The sequence below is a fragment of the Psammomys obesus genome, unplaced genomic scaffold (assembly GCF_907164565.1).
Source record: "Psammomys obesus unplaced genomic scaffold, mPsaObe1.curated_primary_1811, whole genome shotgun sequence".
NCBI classification, from domain to species: domain Eukaryota; kingdom Metazoa; phylum Chordata; class Mammalia; order Rodentia; family Muridae; genus Psammomys; species Psammomys obesus.
In genome coordinates, this window is record NW_026585987.1 from 3,022,621 (window position 1) to 3,044,370 (window position 21,750).

At 41.0% G+C, this 21,750-nt stretch overlaps 1 protein-coding gene across 2 annotated transcripts in view; it reads right to left on the reverse strand.

Moving 5' to 3' along the window:
- Nucleotides 1-13,515: 13,515 nt before the first annotated feature.
- The window catches only part of Drosha (drosha ribonuclease III), a 108,726-nt gene continuing 100,491 nt past the window's right edge, over nt 13,516-21,750 (reverse strand). For both annotated transcript variants that reach the window (XM_055601080.1, XM_055601079.1), the window contains exons 31-35: nt 20,232-20,314; nt 20,043-20,146; nt 18,075-18,167; nt 17,310-17,356; nt 13,516-13,780 (exon numbers count right to left, since the gene is read on the reverse strand). In XM_055601080.1, the coding sequence (XP_055457055.1) occupies nt 13,650-13,780; nt 17,310-17,356; nt 18,075-18,167; nt 20,043-20,146; nt 20,232-20,314 (458 nt within the window). In that variant the 3' untranslated portion in view covers nt 13,516-13,649. The remainder of the gene's footprint in view (nt 13,781-17,309; nt 17,357-18,074; nt 18,168-20,042; nt 20,147-20,231; nt 20,315-21,750) is intronic.

Here is a 21,750-nt window from a genome sequence, read left to right on the forward strand (position 1 = left end):
GCATTAAACATTAACAGGTGAGATAGGCATTGTGGACTTGCTACCGCCCCCGTCACCCCTGACAGGACCATCTGTCATCATAATCTTGCTCCTGTTAGAAGGCTCTCCTTGTGGTTCTCACTCACGGTGAGCCTTTCTGCCACAGTCCCACAATAAATCCTACCGGTTTTTGAACTCCCGCCTCCTGCCTGACACTCGTACTGCTCACATTCTCTGCTGTCCCTTGACATCTTGGCAGCTCTAAGGACTTTTGTAACCATATATCACCTTGGAGCTCCCTGACCTCCAACCTAGAAATTTCAACCCCGGACTTACCACTACCAATGTCCCTACCCAAAATAAATCACGTTGAAGTACCTATCTCTCATGTTTTCTCCTCAGTTCCAGCTGGAAAAGGATTCTCATAGACATACCTGAAGCGTAATGATCTTACCTATTGGATATGAAGTTGCCAGGTCCTTCAGTCAGACAGACTGTCCATACACCCTCTTCTACCCCCCCTTTCCTCTCCAAGTCTCATGAATCTTAGACTGATCTCAAACTTTGGAGATAATTAAGGACGATGACCAGGAACTTTTGATCCTCCTGCCTCTACCTCCCAAGTGCTGGGATTATAGGCAAGTGGCACCTATTTTTTTTTTTTTTTAAATACAATGCTGGGGATTGAACCCAAGGCTTCTAATACTCTAGGCAAACACTCTTCCAACTAAGCTGTATCTCCAGCCCTCAGATCCATTTTCCTGTAGGAGTGGTATCTGTGAAAAGACTTCTGAATTCTGGCTCCCAACACCCAAGGAGAATCTAAGCACTACAACATCAAGAGTCTTCTGAGGTCAAGGCCTTGGAGTTCAGTGCAAAGATTTCCTGGTTACAGGTACAGATGATAAGATGCAAACAGAATCACAGCATGTTCTGCCATGCAATATCTGCCATGGGCCCTGATCGTCCCCTATTCATCCTCTGACAGGGGCTCTGCACTGGGTTTGGAAGTCCAATGTCACTTACCTTCTGCTTCTATTGACTCTAGCAGCCATGCCTAAGATAATCGGTGTTGTGCTGTGCGTATGGTTTGTCCCCAGGCATGCACACAGTAGAAGCTTGAGCCTCATGGGCTTGTGTTATGCTGATAAGACTGTTTTAAGAGGAAGGACTTAATGAAGGCAATTAGATCATTGGGGAAGCCATCCTTCCAAATGGATTAGTATTGTCTCCAAGGCATGGATTGTGTCTGGTATGAGTAGATTAGTATTTCTGTGAGATCAAGTTGCTACAAAAAAAAAGTAAACCTGGTACCCTGGTTCATGTTTCCTTGACCACACATGTTCTTTCTGCATGCTTCTGAGCTAGTCCCTTTCTGCTTCTTCATCATGTTGTGACTACAGCAAAATGATCTTTTCAGTCCTCCAGTGCCATGCTGACTGTACCTTGTAGCTACCATGATCATAAAGTAAATAATCTTCTTTTCTTCATATACTATGCAGCACCAACTTTTTTTTTTTTTTGCTAGAACAACACAAAACTGACTAATACAGTGAACAAGCAGAAGATAAGTGAGCTCAAAGATGGAGGCAGAAAGGGAAGTGAGGGCCGTCATGTAAACCCCACTGTGAATGAAGAAGGACATAGTGGGAACTTGTTCACTATGGCCTATCGTATGTCAGAGAGTACTATCAATCAAGCCAGTCCTTTAAACAGTTCTCTCTAGAACCCAGCTGTCATTGAATCAATAGGGAATAGCCCTGGGTTTGGGGGCAGCTGGGGACCAGTCTCCCAGAATGTATCTCTTCTCCTTGCTAAGGGCACCCGAAACTCAAAGAATATGGGGATTCTAACAGGATAATCCATGAAGATGCTCTTGCCTTCTGAAGGGTTCTCTGCTATAGAAAATTTGCTTTGTCAGCCTCTGCATATTCTAGCTGGCAAGGTGTGGCCTTTGCTATGACATTATTCAAGGACTTACTAACTACTCTTTCTCCCCACTAGTCAGATGAGCCTTGGGGAGAATTTGACATTCACCAAACACAAAATCTTAGGATCAGAGAAGCGGATAGACGAAAGCATTGCCCATGACCCCCCTAAAATGCTATCCTGATACCCCTGACCACTTTGGACAGCAGAATTCATAGTTTTGGTAGTCTGCTACTTCTTTTAAAAAATGATAAAGTGTTAAAAAAATTATTTTTCCTGGAGTCTCATAGCTAGTAAAAGACAAAGTTGATGTTTGCCTTGGTTGTCAGGTATATGGCCATTCTACAATATGACCTCCATAAAGGCCAGTAGCTTTTTTTTTTATTATTTAAGTCAATTTTAATAAAAACCTTCCAGACGAAGCGTCCATTTACACATATCTTGAAATGAACAGAAAAACTTATTGACACTCTCTCCTTCCTATTCTTTAGCTAATGAACAAAAACAATGTATTTTTTTTTTCCCCAGTGGTGGCTGTCATGCTTTTATACCAATATAATTTACTCAGCTTATGAACTCCTGTTCACAAGGAGTGAAGGCAAAGAGGAGACAGAGAAACTGTAGTCCGCCTGCACTGTTTCTTTTGTTGTTGCCGTTGGTATTTGAGACAAGATTTCCCTATGTAGTCCAGGCAGGCCTTGAACTTGTGATCTGTCTGCCTTGGTCTCCTTGGAGCTGGGATCATAGGTACTCACTGCCACACTTTACTGCACGTCTTGTTTCCCCCAGATACATGCACAAATGCACAAAGTTGGGCTTGCAGATTGCAATCGAAGCTAGGTTTTCAGCCATTACCCACAGTGCTTTTGACTTCTGAGACAAGCTTTTTCTTGCATGAAAACATGAATGTGGATCCTGAGATTGCTGGCAATCTTCCTTGATGGAACTCTTAGTACTCAGTGGCTTCATATCAGTCATGCATGCAAGGCAACTGAGCTTCTATGCTCTGGAAGAAACCAGGTATCATTCTCTCTCTCTCTCTCTCTCAAACTCACATGATATCTCTCTCTCTCTCTCTCTTATTTTTAGTCTGCCTTAAGTACAAACCTGTTTTTTTTCAAATGGCAACATCAGCTTCCTGCTAAAATATTATTTGATTTTGAGCTTACAAATATATTCTGTGATCAAATTTAAAATGTAACATGTGTGCCCTGGAAAATAATATTTAACCAGTTCTTAATTCAGAATTGTTATCATGAATGTACGCCATCTGAGTTTTATGAAACAATACCGTTCCAAGCCTAGAATTTGTATAATAACTCCAGACCCATTATTTCCTGGCTCCAAATATGTCTCCAGCTATCTTAAGACATTCTCTTTATTTACTTGTTTTAGCTGGTGCTTGCTATCCAAAGAGCAGGAGAAACTTGACACCAGTGCTTATAGAACAACCTGGTCAAGAAGAGTCAGGAAGTCTGCAGCAAGAGCTAAAGGCTTTTTCAGTGGCAGCATTTTTTGAGTGGAGTAGTTACCACTTAACTTCTATGTCAGGGCTACATTTTGCAGAGTGGAGGATATAAAATGGTAAGTGGGAAGCTACACTCTTTAGTAAGCCCACATCTTCAGGGATGAAAAGGGGCTTTTGTTTACCAACAATAGCCATGACTCCTGAAAGCCATCATCTCCTTGGACCTTTCTTTTGAAGGATACTCACATTTCTAGTGATGCCTTGGTAGAGCAAAAATAACATGGCTGAAAAGGACAAGAATATAACATATAGTGCCAACTACTTGATTCTGAAGTGAGCGTTCTGCCAGCACCTGTAAAGCCCAGACTCTCTGAACTCACCAGGGCAGCACTGAGGTCCATGTGGTAATGCTAGGTCTAGGAAAAGTCCCTTACACTTCTTTTTGCTTTGCTTCTTTTCTGCTTTGTGTTCATCATGTCCCTGTCCTCAAATGCTTTGCATTCTAATAAAAGCCAGAATTCCACTTAGGGTTTCATAGCAAATTTTGTGGCTTCATGTCTAAAATACCGTGACTAAAGTTAAGTATCCTCACAGCCAGCAACTTGTGGTCCAAACTTCTCCAAATTATATTCCATTGTGAGCATGCCCTCCTGATGCTCAGACCCTCAGCTAATTAAATACAAGACCAAACTAAAATCATTTTTGGCATGTTGTCCAAAATGCAATTGATTAGTATCCAATTATCTCATTAAAACAGCTATATTTATTTAGAAACTAAAGTATATCTTTCAATTGAATGTGCACAAAATATATCAAATTGCTTTGATCAAAACTGTGCTATTGATGAGAACATTATCCAGAATTTATACGGTCATTGAGAAAAGCTAGTCACAACTCTTCTCCTAGTTTACAGACCCACAGCTTCTCCTCATGCTCCTGGTATAAAAATTCAGGGCTCAATCAATCATTTCTTGAAATACCAGACAAACCTCAGAATTATTTCCTAAGGATGACGCCAAGTTTCTGCACCTTGGCCCATTACAGTGGTCAAATGACTGGTGTTCCATGTAGGCAACTCACATTTTATTAAATAGAATTCAATTGCCATCAGTCTGCCCCCCCCCCAAGAACAAAGTTCCATTGTCAACGGACACATTCTGTCTTAAATATAAGCCTCTGTCTGAAACCATTAACACCAAACTGTCAACTGGCCAATTCTTGTCAAAACCTCAAAAAAAAAAAAAAAAAAAAAAAAAAAAAAAAAAAAAAAAAAAAAAAGGCAATGTTGATGGATAGTTACTTAAGAATACATGTGCTATTTCACCATGTGCTCCAGTGGTGCCTAAAGCCTATTTGCTTCAACTCAAAATCAGACTCACAAAGCTGGACCCAGTGTTTGCCTTTCCCATATTCTACTGCAGGTGATAAGCCTTTCGCTTTGATCAAGAGACACTAGAAGAAAAGCCCTAGATGTCAGGTGGCACATTTACTTTTGGAATATGGCATGAAGGCATTGCTCTATTGGTCACTCAATGTCTCCCTGATGACCCTACTGTACAATGCACTTTGGAATCCACGCAAACATAATCTACAGCCACCCAGACAGACATGAGCTGTGTTAAAATCATGGCGCCACTTACTCTAGGCTGCAATAATGGGCAAGTTGCTCCCGTCCAGGTAGCAATACGATGATGCCTGGTGGAGCTCCTTAACTCGGGACTTTATGGAGCCATTAAAAAGACCGGGGGGAACGATATACTTTACACTACGCAGTAAACATGAACCTCAGTTAGTTATGATGGCTTGTAACTCTGGACAACCGACCTGTGGTGTCTATTACCAGATCCAAATGAAAGGCCAGCAGGGGCTCTCGGAACAGGATGTTTTCTTTCCCTCTTGCCTTGCTCACTCCTGCTGACGAGCGTGTTATGTCATGTCTGACTTGGAATGTTTCGGTAAAGAGCGCCCCTCGGGAAGCACAGATTCTGCTGTGCCCCACTCAAGAGCACATCACAAGCAGCCTTCGGCCAAGCTGCACCCCTATACGCTAAAAAACATCCTGAGCAGGACAGCAACAGGCTGCCTCTCTTCTCTCAGTGGCTCCAAGCCATGGCTGCCACGAAGGCTGGTTCCACTCATCCAACTCGGAGTTGAATTCTCCTTTGTTTGCATTGAAAAGCCACCTGCTGGTCGGCTCTAAAGCAGTCCCTGGCTTCCTCAACAGTGTGCAGAGCATTCCTGGGGCTTTGGCTCAGAATCCCTGACCTCGTCCCAGACCAGTGTGCAATCTCAGGCAAGGGAGGTAACCTCCATGTGTCCTGACTCCTCCATCTAGCTATACTGTGTTAAGGCTGTAGAAAGAACTGCAAAATTCTGTTTCTATGAAGTGGGGGCCGGAGGGAGGACAGGAGAGGAGACGGCAGTACAGGTATGCATTCTTTCAATAGAATGAAAAATCACACCTCTCATTTTTTTTTTTCTTTTCTTTTGCCTCTCGGCACACTGGGAGACACATTTAATATTCACTTTGAAGGGGAAAGTAGACGAAATCTTCTCACCCATCATCTTGAATGTTTGTTTCTCCTGCATCTTCTGTGCGAACCTTCACTTATTTTTGGATCGTCATGGTGTTTATAGGTCATTATTCCGTGTGGATTTTTTTTTATGTGGGTTTTGAGCTATGCCTGAGGTTTAGAGAATGTCTCAAATTCTTTGTGGAGTGAGAAGTGGTGTGTGTAAATGCTGTCCTGAGCACTTTCATGATACAGTATAACAATATCATCTTATAAAGTTATCTTGTCTTCCTTAATACTCCTAGTGACCGTATGAGGCAGACACTGAACGCCATGGATAAGCTAAGGCAGCTCAGCCTCAGGAGCAGCGGTCCCCATGGTCAGAATCTGATGTGCAGCCCCTCTCTTGAATCCCAATCCAGGGCGTTTTCTTCTCCCACCAACTTGCCTCTCCAGAGTCATTAGCCATGCAGGTTTGCCACTGGCCTAACAAATAGCACCAGCGACAAGAGCGTACCGAAGCCATCCGCCTGCTACGTGGCAGGCATTCTGTGTGCATCATCTGATCTGGTGCCCCGCATAAGCCGATGATGCGGTGACATTACCACATTATAAGTCATCAGCTATGCAGAGGCAAGTGTCCCACAGTCACAAGCCAGTAAAAGGGGGCTGGAGATTTGAACCCGGATTAGTGCAACTCCCAAGTGCTTGCTCTTAGCCAGCACCCTGCAAGGGCAGTGGTTCTGTCACCAAGTGACACTTCCTGAGGGTAGTGTTCAAAAAACTCTGGGTTTGTGTGATGTCACTGTGTGGCCACGATTGAAGCAGACAGTAGCAGCAGGCCGTCGCAACTTTTCTGACCTCTTCCCAGAAGGAAGGCTACACCAAGCAGGGCAGCAGGATCGCCTTCGCCACTAACCCGCTGCGGTTCATTAAAGCCTTAGGCCCTTATGATCCCCTTTGGAGCTGTGCAAAAGGGTCACGGTCCTGGGCTTTGTGTCCCAATTCATGCTTCCCTTTATGTTTAACTTGAGTTCTGTGATTTTCTTAGCTTTCTCTTTGCTGTCTGTTTTAAGATTTTGACATAGGTGAGAGAAGCAAAACTCACATAGTAATGCTGGCCATTTAGAGGCATCCAAAGACTGTCTGGGAAAGGCTAATTATTACCTTGAAGTCTGTTCTTTTTATCTTTGAGATTTATTCGGCTTTTAGACCCTTTTACCTTAAGATATGCTTTTACGTTACAACAAACAAGGAGGACTATTTCTGAAAATATTCTAACAAGGACTTCCATTTCTTTTTCATCTTGGTATGTGTACCGATTCTTTTCATGTTAACAGGGGTGCAGGATTGCTCCTTTCTGGGTTGGCTGTCTACTTTGTTGGTCAGGACTCAGAGTCCATTTGCTACTCTCTCCCTAGCTCCTGAGAGTGCTGCGATCTCACCCGGTGGCTGACCCTAGGCAGCAACACCATGACTTCTCTCAGCCTTGGTTGTGTTTAGGTTCTTTTTATTCATAAGAATGAAGAAAAACATTGTTCTATCTCTTGGGTCATTCTGAAGATTAAACAGGGCAATGTATGTTAAAGTGCTTTGAAAACCATATGCTGTCGTGAAGACACAGAATCACCCATGTGGTCCCTGCCGCTCATTTCAGATAAAGGGCATGTGTTTAAGGAACATGTAAATCACAAAGGTGTATGGGCCTGTAGCCTAATTATCTAGAAGAAAGGCAGAGAATTCTGTAACTTGTCATGCTGTCTGCCCATGAGGAATCACGTACTGATTTTGGAACTGGGGCTTTGGTGACTGGCATTTTTATTCAGTGTCATAGCACATCTGCAGACATGGAAAGGAATCATACACTTTGAATACAGCCTCCTTCCTGGTGGTATTTCTCAGTCTTAAAGCAGAGGTCAGGAAATTCTGGCCCATGGATCAAATCTAGCCTTGCCATCTGTTTGTATCCCAAGCTAAGACTTTCTTTTGTTTTTTGTTTTTTGTTTTTTTAAAGATTTATTTATTTATTTATTTTATGTATATGAGTGCTCTAGCTACACATACACCTGCATGCCAGAAGAGGGCATCAGATTTTAGAATAGATGGCTATGCACCATCCTGTGATTGCTGGCATTGAACTCAGGACCTCTGGAAGAACAGACAGTGCTCTTAACCACTGAGCCATCTCTCCAGCCCTTTTCTTTTTTCTTTTCTTCTCTTACCTTTTAAAAGAGTTGAAAAGGAATCAAAACAACATTTTAATATGTGAAAATTACATGAAATTCTAGTTCCAATGTCTATAGAATGTTTAACTTTATTATTAAAAATTGTACGTATTTGTCATTTCTCTTAGTATACATACTGATATAAGGTTCTTAATGTTTGACTGTTGGGCCACAAAAGCCAAACCATGGCTTATCTGGGCCTTTAAAGCCAGCTGAATCCATCTTAAAGTATTCATTCTGCTCCTGCATTTAAGGCATTCTAAATCCTCAATATGAGGTTGCCATGCTGCCTAAAGGACCTAATTTGTGCTGAAATCTCAAAAGAGAGAGATAATTACCTAAACAAAGGACTCAAGTTGGGGGCCTGATAGTGCAGAGGGGTCCATTTCAGGGTTCCATCTGGATGGGAATGACCAAGCGTGAAAGAAATGCAGTATTGGGGGTAGAAGAATACACTTTCTCTCAGCACTGTGACCCGTGCAGCCGCAGTCCTCCTCGTGACTCTGGTCACTGAGCTCAACACTGGTCTTTATACGTGCTGAATGTATGATCGAGCAATCAATATTTTACTGATGCAGGAGAGACAGCAGGAATATGGTGGGGGGGAAGGTGGTTGCATTTTATGATCCTTAACCTCCCCCACCCCCGCGGATTTTCCTCCCCCGCCCCTGCCCACCCCACCTGTCCTTCTCCCTCTCTCCCTCCCCAGTGCTCCCAGCTCTAAAAACCAGAAGTGCTTGGGAAGCCTGGAGCTCTCACACCTGCCTTCCCAGCTTTTGTTTTCTCTCCCCTTTGCATGATTTTGCTTTCCCCCACCCCCACCACAACACACACTTAATACTTAAACTGCCTTGCAATCTGGCTCCTCAGAGAGAAGGGTTATAAATGATATATGAGGTTTCCCGGACCCTGCAAACATTGGGGAGCAAACTGGTGCTTTGAAAGCCTTTGTTAGTGGTTTGGGAGTATTGGCAAGTACTTCTGTCCGCTGATGAATTTCTTACCTATAAGACAGAAAGCAAGGCTGAGAAAAAGAGAGAGATTTCCCTATGAGAAATCAAAGTCAAAGAATAATTTCCTTGGCAACTGCCAGGACCCAGTACAAGAAGTTGACCCAGGAGTAAATGCACCCACAGAGAACACAAAACCAGAGCAAAACCCACAAGTGTTTTGTTTGCGGATGTTTGCACATCAAGGCTGTCCAGTCATCCTCAGGGCTTAACCTAGTCTGCAGTTTACATTCGTTGCCTGCTGTACAGTATTTAGACATCAATTAAGCTTCTCAACATGGCCAAGGTCAGTGACGACCCAAGAGAACTGAAGAAGTGAAACGGTGTACACAGCACGCTCTGCAGCTGATGACCAAGATGAATTCAGAGAGCAACGTCCTGATGAAGGCAGACTCATTCTCACAGACCCATGAGAACAGTGAGAGGAAGCAGCCATCAGCCACAGGTATACACACCAGGGACAGAACACCACCGGTGGCTTTCTAACAATGGCACTTTTGGGGGAGTGTTCAATTTTAAGAAAACGAAAGCTTCTTTTGCCACCAGGTCATTTAAGCAGAACTGACTTCTTAGTGGGAAGAGCAAGACTGATTAGCCCGGCACCACCAGGAGGCCTCCAGGGTTGGATTTCACATTCTCTTTGGACTTTGTCTGCAGGCAGTTAAGCGTTCAGGAGAAAATCCCTTCCCTTTATGTGGCGCCTTCAGCCGCATCATTTGTGAGATGATTTTTACGAGACAAACACAACAGACTGCCACACTTGTATTCCTCTTATCTGATGCTCTTGAAGTTTGTTTCTAGCTGATCTTTTCATACGGCTGATTTTTCCACACCCACAAGTCACCACCGTTAAATTAAAAAAAATAAATAAACGAAAACGAAAGAGGGAGAAGAGGGGAAAAGTCCCTTGTGTTACTCAGCAAGAGTTAGGTGATTTGTAAGTTTCTAAAAATCCTTCTAGCCCTGCTTATTTTGACAAAACTACTTAACACTTCAAGCAATGAACTACAGGGCATAAAAGTATAATCTGCAGAGAAAACCTTAATCCTCTGTAGTAACCCATTTGAATCTCCTCAAACACATTTCCGTGTGGAGGCCTGGAGAATTAAGTCAATTGTTTGATCTGAGAAGAAAGGCAATTAGGACTCTCTCTTGATCTTTCCGGCTGAATTCTAGTCAGGGGCAGCCACTGTTCTCCACAGCTGCACGCGAGCCCTATTATTGCAGTAATAGAGGTGGGCATTAGATTTGCCACCACTGCGTCTGACTGCACTTTCATTATGGGCTGTTTTACTGGAGAGTTTCAAATCATGATGGGCTAATATGCAGCATACAAATGATTAGCTAGCCGGATTTAAAAACAAAACTCCATTGAAAACTTTCTCCTCATATGAAAGAACTTATACATGTAGCTGCTTGATGGGGCAGCTGGCTTCACTTACCATTGGATTATTGGCAGGAATGGGGGAGTAGAGTGATTCTCAGATTTGTGAGTTAGCAGTAAGAATCTAGCTGGAGTCTTCCTTGTTTAGCTTCTTTAGCAGGCTAGATTTTAGTATGTTTATCCTATAGTATATGTCTAATATCCACTTATGAGTGAGTATATACCACGTGCGTCTTTCTGCTTCTGGGTTACCACATTCAAGATGATCTTTCCTACTTCCCACCATCTGCCTGCAAATTTCATGATTTCCTTGTTTTTAATAGCTGAGTAGTATTCCATTGTGTAAATGTACCACGATTTCTGTGTCCATTCCTCATTTGAGGGACACCTGGGTTGTTTCAAGATTCTGGCTATACAACAAGGAAGACCCTAGGAAAGATGCTCAATCCTCATTCAGAAGGGCAAATGCGATAGAAGCAGAAGACAGGGAACAGGATGGCAGGCTACCAAAGAGGGCCTCTGAAAGACTCTACTGATTGAGGTTTCGAAGCAGAGGCTGAGACTTATAGCCAAATTTTGGGCAGAATGCATGTAATTTTATGAAAGGGGTAAATAGAAAGACTTGGAGGGGACAGGAGCTCCACAAGACCAACTAACAGAGCCCAAAAAATCTGGGCCCAGGGGTTCTATAGAGATATATACTCCAACCAAGGTCCATGCATGGAGATTGCCTAGACCCCCTGCTCAGATGTAGCCCATAGACAACTCAGTCTCCAAGTGGGTTCCCTAGTAAGAGGAGCAGGAGCTGTCTCTGACATAAACTCAGTGGCAGGCTCTCTAATCACCTCCCCCTGAGGGGGGAGCAGCCTTGCCAGGCCACAGAGAAAAACAATGCAGCCAGTCCCGATAGTCTAGGGTCAGATAGAAGGGGAGGATGGCTTTCCCTATCAGTGGACTAGGGGAGGAGCACAGGGGAAGAAAAGGGAGGGATAGGGAAGAGATAAGGAAGGGGACCATAGCCAGGATACAAATTGAATAAATTGTAATAAATAAAAATTAAAAAAAAAAAAAAGAATCTAGCTGGGTGGCCCCAAGGGAAAACTCTCTAGGGGGTTGATTTAGAATTAAACTCACAACAGCTCCCAAAGTACTAACCAGCAACAAGTTTGCTGACAATGTAGTTTGAAATGAAAACAAGATGTAACATAAAAAATTACAAAAGATTAAGTAAAGGGGGGCTGGAGATATGTCTCGAAGGTTAAGAGCACTGACTGCTCTTCCAAAGGTCCTGAGTTCAATTCCCAGCAACCACATGGTAGCTCACAACTATCCATGAGATCTAGTGTCCTCTTCTGTCATGCAGATGTACATGCAGACAGAACTCTGTATACATAATAAATAAATAAATCTTAAAAAAAAAAGATTAAGTAAAGGTGACTAGTCTGTAGTGAAGTGTATTAGTGAGGGAGCTGAAGCTGGAGATAATAGGCATTGGTGAGAAAACCAGTCCCACACCTCCCTGGAGGCTGCAAAGCAAGAACACGTGATGCACAGTTTATAACATATGTATAATAAACACACACACACACACACACACATTTACACCTACACACCTTTTAGAATCTTAGCTAAAGATGGTATGTCCATACAGCCACTGAGAATAAGTTGTTCAACAAACCATGCCAGACAATTTAAAAACAGCAATAGAAACTGAATATATAGCATTCCACTGAGTTAATGCTTGAGTGGCATATATACATACATACACAAGTCTGACAGGATATACAAATTCTATGGGTGATGGAGTCATGAGGAATTTACTTTCTCACTTTGCTTTCTAGTATTTTCAAAGTAAAAATTCCTTCCAATGCTAAAATGCATTTTAAAATGTTCAGTAATATATCATTTTAGATAGATAGATAGATAGATAGACAGACAGACAGACAGACAGACAGACAGACAGACAGATAGATAGATAGATAGATAGATAGATAGATAAAGGAACACATCCAGGTCCCTACCTGGTTCTTTCCTGTCCCCTCCTAACTCAATGATATCCTCTCAGGAGACTTCCTCTGCACACCCCTTAAAATGGCGTTAACTTCCCCGCTTTACCTGTTCCTTGTGTATTAGGGGCGTTCTTGTGTTAGCATGCGAGCTCCCTGAGGTGTGGGTGTAGTTCATTTTGTTTACTGTTGTATTCCCAAAGCCCGGAACAGTACCTGATACACAGTAGGCATTTGCTATGATAACTGCTGAAATAATGAATAAAACCAGATTTGTGTTACAAGTTTTGCTTTTATTAATAAGAAACCCTTGATGTTCAGTGTAAAATAACTTTTAAAAAAATGCCTTGTCTCTTTACTAAGGGGACCATTAGAGAAGCTGCTAAAAGCAATGAAAACTTTTCTTCCTGACTCCTAACCCTTCCTACCCATGCTCCACACACATAAATTAAATACAATTTCAGGAGACTCTGAAACACCCTCAAAGTCTCTTTATAAACTTCTCTAAGGGACTGCAAATTCCTGGTGAGAGCAGCTGATTTAAAGGATGTTCTGATTACACAACAATTTCTTCCCTATTCTAACAATTCACAGAACTTGTGTTACTCAGACAGTCCTTCTCTAGCTCCATTAACTGGTTAGAGGCTGAAGAGGTCTCTTCTACACAGGACTCACTTCTTGGAATAGGCTAGCTTAGCGATTATCACACTGGTACTAGAGAAACACACAGATGAAAGCAGAAACATTTGATCAATAAAGGAGAGCTGTGACCGTAGGCCGTGGTAACAAATAACCAAAAATAGCTGGTGAAGTGGGCCTGTCCCTTGTCAGGTGACAGTCTAAAACAGAACACAGCACCTATGCCACAGAATACACCATTCTGAATTTTATTCTTTAAAAGAGCAAAATAAAGGGAACAATGCAACCTACTAAATAGAAATCCAATACTCTGTAACAGACTGTCCAGTTAGAAACAGAATGCTCAATCAGCAAGACAACAGTCATGGTTTGACTCTGAGCTTTATTCCAATGCGCACACTTCATTCACTGTCTGAAGGCAAACTAGGCTAGGTCTCAACGGGCAACAGTCACAGCTATTCGGCAAGCAAATGCAGCTCCACTTCCGTGCCCTCTTTTACTTCTTTATGTCTTCAGCCTCATCGGGCTCTTTCTCCTGATGCTCTCTTTCCCATCTCATTTCTTTTAACTCTTGTCGGTATTTCCGTTCAATGAACCGCTTCTGATGAGCCATCTGGGGAAAGTTATCTGACACAGGAGATATGTTTAATACTTAATAAAAGGATATCCATGAGTGCAAAGAATGACAACGAACAAGCACGCACACAGACAAACATACAATCACCACACATACATAATTGTGTTTTTTAAAACATAAACTAAGAATGATTTATTTTAAGTCTTGCTACTCATACACACATTAGAAGCCTGGATTAACATCTCAAATTTTAATTTCAACATGTGATGTAAAACAGAATAAAGGCACCAAAAACAACAAAAAAACACAGCAAGTCTAAATAAAATAAAGACATAAGGTTCTGGAATGTTCCCAAACAGTCAGGTGCTTTAAGCAGCAGTTTCTACAACAGTGACTTCCAGGGAGACAGAAAGAAGGAATGTGGAGGTTTATAGTTTGGAAAAGCTCAAACTAAAAGCTTCCAAACCAAGAAGGAAAGTTTTTCAGTAGAGCAAAAACCGTATCAGAGGGACAAAAGGAAGCCACATTCTAAGTCACTGTGGCCAGTGATCAATTCTATCTTTACTGTACCATAAAAGGGCAAGGCTGTATCTGCAACGGTAACTCATGTGGAGAACTCTAATGGATAAAAGAATTGTCACTCAATGGTGCAGTTTAGCTATATTTAGTTTGATATCTGACCCTGTACAACAGCACAGACACAATGAAAATGTGGACGACTTAGAAATTCTACAATTCTCTTGTCACATGTATTAGTGTGACAACGAACTAAGAAATCAAGCACAGAATGAGAAACAGTCATTGTGCGCTTAGTAGGCAAACACATTCAAAGGTCAAAATAACCCCCACTCTCTGGCAGTACCATGGAGAAAGGACACAGCTCTGCCTGGCCGGCTGAGGATGATTCTGTATTTCACACATGTTGAGTAGGAGGGAAGGAGGCACGCCTTGCCCAGGGAAGCAAGTCTGTTTACTTGTTTGCTGTAAGGGCGGAGCGTGATGCAGTGGGTCTGACTATATGCACCATGTTGCTAAATTCTTTTTTATCCCTTTTCTATACTATGTACCATCATCACTACAGACTAGAGAAGAGCGGGGCAGGGTGGAAAAGACACTTGGAAGACAAGCAGTGAGTTGGAAAGACCTGGAGAGCCAGTGATTTTTAACAAAACCATGAGATCAGCATTTCTGAAGTCAGCCTATCAGTAATGCCGAGTCCTTACAGAGTATATCAATTTTGACCTCAAATACGGTAAGTACCAAAAACAAACAAACAAACAAACAAACAAACAAACAAACAAACCCTGGTCAAATAAATCCTCAAAACTCAGCTGTAAAGGCATGTTTCTGCTTAACAAGCCCATTTCTTCAATAGATTTTATTGTGCAACCGAGTCTGTACTAAAAAGTCCTAGTGTTCATCTCTAACCGGAACAAGCTTCCAGAATGTAGCCATAGCGTGCTGCTCAGAAAAGCTTTACTTCATCATGCGGTGTATGTTGTTGTATGCACACATACACCATGTAACAGTGAAAATCTTTCCACTCTTCACCCCTACACCGCCATGTATTTACAGATATATTTTCCTTTATTTCAGGACAAGCATTTCTTGTTGCTCTGTGTCAGTCTCCAACAATACTACTCTAAGTTACAAACATATCACATTTGAATATTGAGAAAGTGTTAAACTATTGCTGACAGGCCAAACACAGCTCTCAATCAGTTTCTGAAAATGAAATAGACACACAGACATTTGACACCAGCACGGTTTGTGCACTACAATGTCAGAATGTAGTAACTGAGACAGTTATAACCTGTGAAGCCTAAACACTTGCAGCGGGTCCTTCACAGAAAATGTCTGCCAGTCCCTGAGATAGCTACTGACAGATTCCTGTTAATAATGTGTAGTTTCATTTTATTTAAACATTGTGCTATTGTAAATCAAGTTGTTTACCACAGTATGTGAGCTATCGTTCAAAATCAATTTTTTCCTTAGGTTGGATTCCTAGAAACGAAATCAGGACCAAAAGGTAAGAACTTCTTCAAGGACCAGACATAATGCCAAATTATTTTCCAGCATCTAAGCAATCCACTCCTGTCAGTCCTTTTGGAGATGTCTATCTCAGAACAGTAATTGTTCCAGCACCATTTTATAGTTGGATATAAGCATCAGCATCAGAAGTGGGAGTGGACTCTGGTTATAACTGGAAAAAGAATCCCACTCTCCTTCAATAAATGATGGTGCATTTACAGAATCAATCAATGAAAACATTCTAAAAAAGTCAATGTAAAACGCTCAGTGAAGATGCCACCGATGCTAGATCCTGGCAGCACTGGCTTCTGTCCTCACTACCTAGAGCCACCATCTTCTCATTTCCACTTGGCTAGAGGCTGTCTCACCTTTCCTGGAACCCCTCAAACATGAGAACCCTGGGCCACTTCCCTCTGAGTTTGTGCATTCACTCTCTCCCACCCCATTAGCTGTGTCTTGAAGCACTGGCATGTCATGCCCACAGGTTCTTCTGTGCGGCACAAAAAACCTAAGAGGTACAATGTCCTGTACTCATGCCTTCAATTTACAAGACTCTCTACGTGGTCAATTGTGCAGCTCAAGTTTCATCAGCATGAGCGTTTCATTCTCGAGACAGTGTATCTTCAGAAACATATGCATCATAATAAAAACATTTATTGTAGATACTGAAAACACACACACAGAGACAGAGAGGCACCAATAAAAAAGAAACATAAAAAAATTATAGCACCCCCACAACAGGAAATAGTGTGCAACTGTTAAAGACTGAATTGGGGCCATTTGCTGTGCTCTATGACTTGCAGGGCTACTCATGACACACACAAAGAAAAAGGAAGTACCATATATATGTATATATGCTTGTCAATGTATTCAGAAGCATGTAATTGCCATTTAATTTAAATAAGATGATGGTTAAAAACTGAAAAGAAAACAAACAGAATCCTTCCCATGTGTATGTTTAGGCCTATATAAGAATTTTTTTTTCCCCCAGACAGGGTTTCTCTGTGTAGACCAGGCTGGCCTTGAACTCAGAGATCTACCTGCCTCTGCTGGGCTTAAAGGCATATACCACCATGCCAAGTTTACACGGATTTTTATTTTTTTATTTCATTTGTTTTGTTTTGCTTTGAAGCAGGGTCTCATGTGGCCCAGTCTCACCTCGACCTCACAATGTAGCTTCAGGTGACCTTGACTTCGTGATATCCTGAAGCTACCTCCCATGTGTCACCATGCCTGGCTTATGTGACTATAGAGGTACAAAGAAATATGGTCAGAAACAGAAGTCCACTCACTGAGGTTTCTATGCTGAGAGTCGAGCTCCATGTAAAAAAGGAAAATGAAAACCAAATGCATTCAGGAATACCTTCAAAAAATTACAGTCTGATTTATGCAGAGTACACATTCTACTGTACTCTGTTTGAAGAATAATTGTGAACAAAATAAGATCATTTTATCAGAACTTAACCATTCCTCTACTTCCTCATTTTCCTTCCATAAAATACTCATTACATTATGAGGGTATAATTATAGAAAAAGAGATAGGCTTACATTTCTCAAGTGCATCCATGGCTGCTCCCATTTCTGCCTGCTGAATACTGTTGAATAAAATAAAGGCAAGGTAGACTTTAAAGGTTTTCTTCTTCAAAAACACAAATTAGAGCTACAAATTATTAATGCTCACTTTCCTATCTAGTGCATAAAATTTCACATGATTACTTCCACCACATACTGAATTACATAGCTAGGGATACACAAAAGAGCAAGCAGAAATGCCTTTTATTTACACAAAGCCTCTTTAGGGTATTTGCTCCACACTTCTAATACTGCAATAGAACATCTTCCATTTACATTAGGGCTGCAGTATTTTTCAAGTCTGATATACTACATGTAAAATTTAAACATGAATAAGATAAAATACAGAGAAAAAACAGGTAAGACACAGACTGAAAAATAATTTATATAGTTCTATTTCCTAAAAAGGGTAAGCATGCCCACAGAGCTCACATGATAGGCACTGAACTGTCTAACAGCTGTCACCTTATATACCTGCATTCTGTCGAAGCTGAAACTGGACAGAACTGACTTGTGTAGCAAGTGAGGCAGTTTTCTCAACAAGGCTGAGGCCCCTCATATAATGGCATGCCCTGTCCATGGCCGATTACCAAGTGTCTTAGTTGGCTGAGAGGGAACATTAGTCCTTGGCATTAATTTTGCTGTAACCAAAGACACCCCACCTTCTAATTTTATAATATAGATGGGAGGGATTTCCCTGAACACAGATACATACTCAATGAAACTGTTTTCTTCTCATACCTTGGTCCTTTCCCACAGCCTATCCTTTCTCCCTTAAAATAAACAGCCACAGTGTAGGTTCTAGCATGGGATGGCCCCACAGTCTGCAAGGTCCTGAAACGAAAGAATATTAATTATGATACAATGCTCAATTATTTTGCTATAACTGACAAAATGACAAAACAAATACCTTATTCTTATTGCCTAGAAGGAAGAATATAAAAAAATAACAAGAAATGCGGAAAAAGAGTTCAGTTTTTGATTTGCTAACTTAACAAAATTCAGAGCTTTGAAACAGGAAATTAAAAAAAAAATCTGCAATCCAGTTTTATCTTTGTCTCAAATAGGAATTATATCTGAGGGCTCATAGTCAAGTTTAAGATGATACTTTAAAACAAGTTCTAAGTGTGGATATCCGAGTACATAATTAACAAACTTTTATTATGAAGAACCGAGGGCTTTAGTTTGTTATTTTACAATGCTTATCACAGCTAACAGCAATAAATGGGTAATAACACCTCAAGACACACCTGAATGGTTTCACACCTTTTATGGATTCTTTCTAATGTTTAGTATTTTACCTAAGAGATCAGAAAACATATTTAATTTCTGAAACATCTGTGATCATTTCAGAGATATGCTATAATGGCAAGTGTATAACCACTAAAAAACAAAGCTCCAGGTACTCTGGATTTAATGACAAGGTGCAGATTTCAAATGTAAAAAAACTGATAACTCATGGAAAAGGGAAATTAAAAGTAGCCAAGAATGATAACGGAATGAACAGAGTAATCACGAACACTATGTAAAGCAACCCCAGCATCCTGATAACAAAGAACCAAGTCACTATGTACTTCTGTGGGAGGATTTATGGGCAAAGCGCGCAGCAATTTCCTTTGTGTTTACATATCCAGGGGTGTGCATCCCGGCTTAAGGTACCTAGCAAAGTAGCTGCGCCTGTGCTGTAAGACACACACCATCTTTATCCTGACCCTTAGCTTTCAGATGGGGAGATCCTGATTCATTCACATCACGTAGATCAGATACTTATACTTATGTTCCCAAAGGAATGGGGTAAACAGTATTGAAACTGAATTTTTTCAAATTAGTAACTGATACAGATATATGTACATATGGGTATATTAGAACATAGTCCAAAAACTGGAGTCAGGTGAGAATTTTGAGTGCTTCTAAGAAAACTCAATAGGACAAGAGTCTTGTGACCTCAGTTTCTTCAAAACACAGAACTGTTCCCGGAATGTGTTTTTGTGCTCCTCCCAGGTATAGTAGACAGGAGTGAGCTTACTTCAGCTGTTGTTATTCATGTGCCTCTATAGAGGGAAAAAAATTATTTTTGCCACGTGTGGCTTGGACTTGTGACTGAGCACCTTACTTGTGTGTTTCTTCTTAACCCTCAGAGTATAAATTGTCTGATGCTCTGAATAAAGCTGGCTGTTGCATATGCCTTTAGTCCGCCTCATTTTTAGGCCCCGCCCTCTCAGCTTCCTCTGGTCCTGTGGGTACCTGCACGTTTACCTCTCTAGTCGGGGGCATGGACCTGTGAGCCTCTGCTCTTGTAGAGGGTCCAGGTTCAATTGCCAGCATCCCCATGCAACCTTGTATAACTCCAGTTCCAGCATATCTGATGTCCATTTCTGACCTTCACAGGCACCAAGCATTCATGTGGTGCATATACCATACATACAGGCAAAGCATACATACAAATATAAATGCATACACCTTAAAAACCAGGAAGTATTGCATTCGAATTGCTATACCTTGCTCTTATAATCTCAGTATATGTTCCTGCCAGGCGGGAGGTCAGAGAAATTTATAGATGGGAGAAAGCAGAGGCAATCAAGATGTGCCCACTTAGAGCTAGGACAGAGTGCTTCAGGGTCAGCTACTGTCACATGAAGTTTCTTGTCTCTGTTACCCGATGAGTTTTCCGTTTAAGCATGGAATGGCTGGCAGACAGCAAGTACTTACTTGTATAACGGGATGTCTGGCTCTTTCCCTTCTGTCCTCAGCGTCAGGCAACACTGCTGCAGCTGGGATTTGGGGTCATTCCAATCCTGATTCAAAATGAACTCCTGTGGGAATCCCCCAAAGCATTGAGTAGTGTGTTTCAGAGCCACCGGAAACAAAGCACATGGTGATGTAATCATTAGAACTTACCTTCAGCCGTGGAAAGAAGCAGACGTTCATGAAAGTATGAACATATTCCAAGTCCTTGTCGATGTACAATGCTGCAATAAATGCTAAAAACAAAATTGAAATAAGCAGTCTATTGTTATTTACCAGAAACAGCAAAAGCTCAATTTTAATTTTTATTAATCTTCATATTTAATTACATGCATATCCATGTGCCAACTCGAGTGGCAGGAACAGAACTTGGATCCTCCACAAGAGCCATAAATGCTCTTAACTGCTGAGCCATCTCCCCAGTCCTAAGGGCTGAGCTTTTAAGCAGTATTTGCACATAGGTTTTTGACTTCTAGACTCTTTCTTTTTATAAAGCATAATTTTTCCCCCAACCATAAAATTATTTCATTGCTACTGCACAACTGTGATTTTGCTACTGTTTATGAATCACAATATAAATACCTGTGTTTTCCAAAGGTCTTTGGTGACCCCAGTGAAAGGGTCATTCAACCCTCTGGTTGAGAACTACTGGTCTAAAAGCTATACCAAATATTGTATTGAAGACTAGGTTTGGTATCTGGGAACATAACCATATCGATACTAACAGAATCCAAACACAAGCCGTAGATCCCAGATGATGCTAGAATAAGCACATCTCTGGACCTTCCACTCCCAGTATCAAGCTTGAGACCACTTATGTGTACCGGTTCCAAGTTTAATTTCATAAACAGAAAAAGAAATGAGAAAAGTTAAAGATGTTAACTTTAAATTTTTTAAAATTTATTTTTAACATTTTCCAAATAAAAAACTCAATGACAATAACATAATCTATGTAACTGAATTAATAAGTGGCAATTCCATAGATGAGCTCATTTAAAAGAATTTTAACCAAGTAGACAAATGGTGTATTTATTTAAAAGACTGGAAGTATCTTTTATTGAAGCTAAAATAAAAGTGCCAGTGGCACCAATCACTCAACTGAATTTTGCTTCCCTTTAGGTGCCTTGGTTAGACTGCCTTTCTGCTTTGTAAATAAGCTGGCTTGCACAGTATAGTTTAATATTTTATATAATTCCTATTCTGAAAAATGCTATAACATAAAAAGCTCTAAGGCTCAGAGAATATTCTGGTTCTTTTGAAGTAATATTAGAAATAATAAAATTGGGTATAATCCCTTAATTAGCTAAAATGGAATTATTTACAATGCTTCCAAACCATATCAGAAAATGAAAAAGATGGCATCTGTTTAGAGTTTTGTACTCACTCAAAACAATAGTAATTGCAGTAATTTTGGTGTTTACTTAATAAGTTATCCTTTCTTCTGTGCCCCTTTATGAAATATGCTGGATAGCAAAAACAAACAAACACCTCTACTGTGATTCATAGTAACTAGCCTTCACACTGTGTTAACTATTCCATACAAAGGGACTTGATAACTGAGGGACAGGGTGGTGGGAATATAAACTGAACAACAACAAAAATGTATATTATTCACATGTCTTAGTGAAAAGCAAAAAAAAAAAAAAAAAAAAAAAAAAAAAAAAAAAAAAAA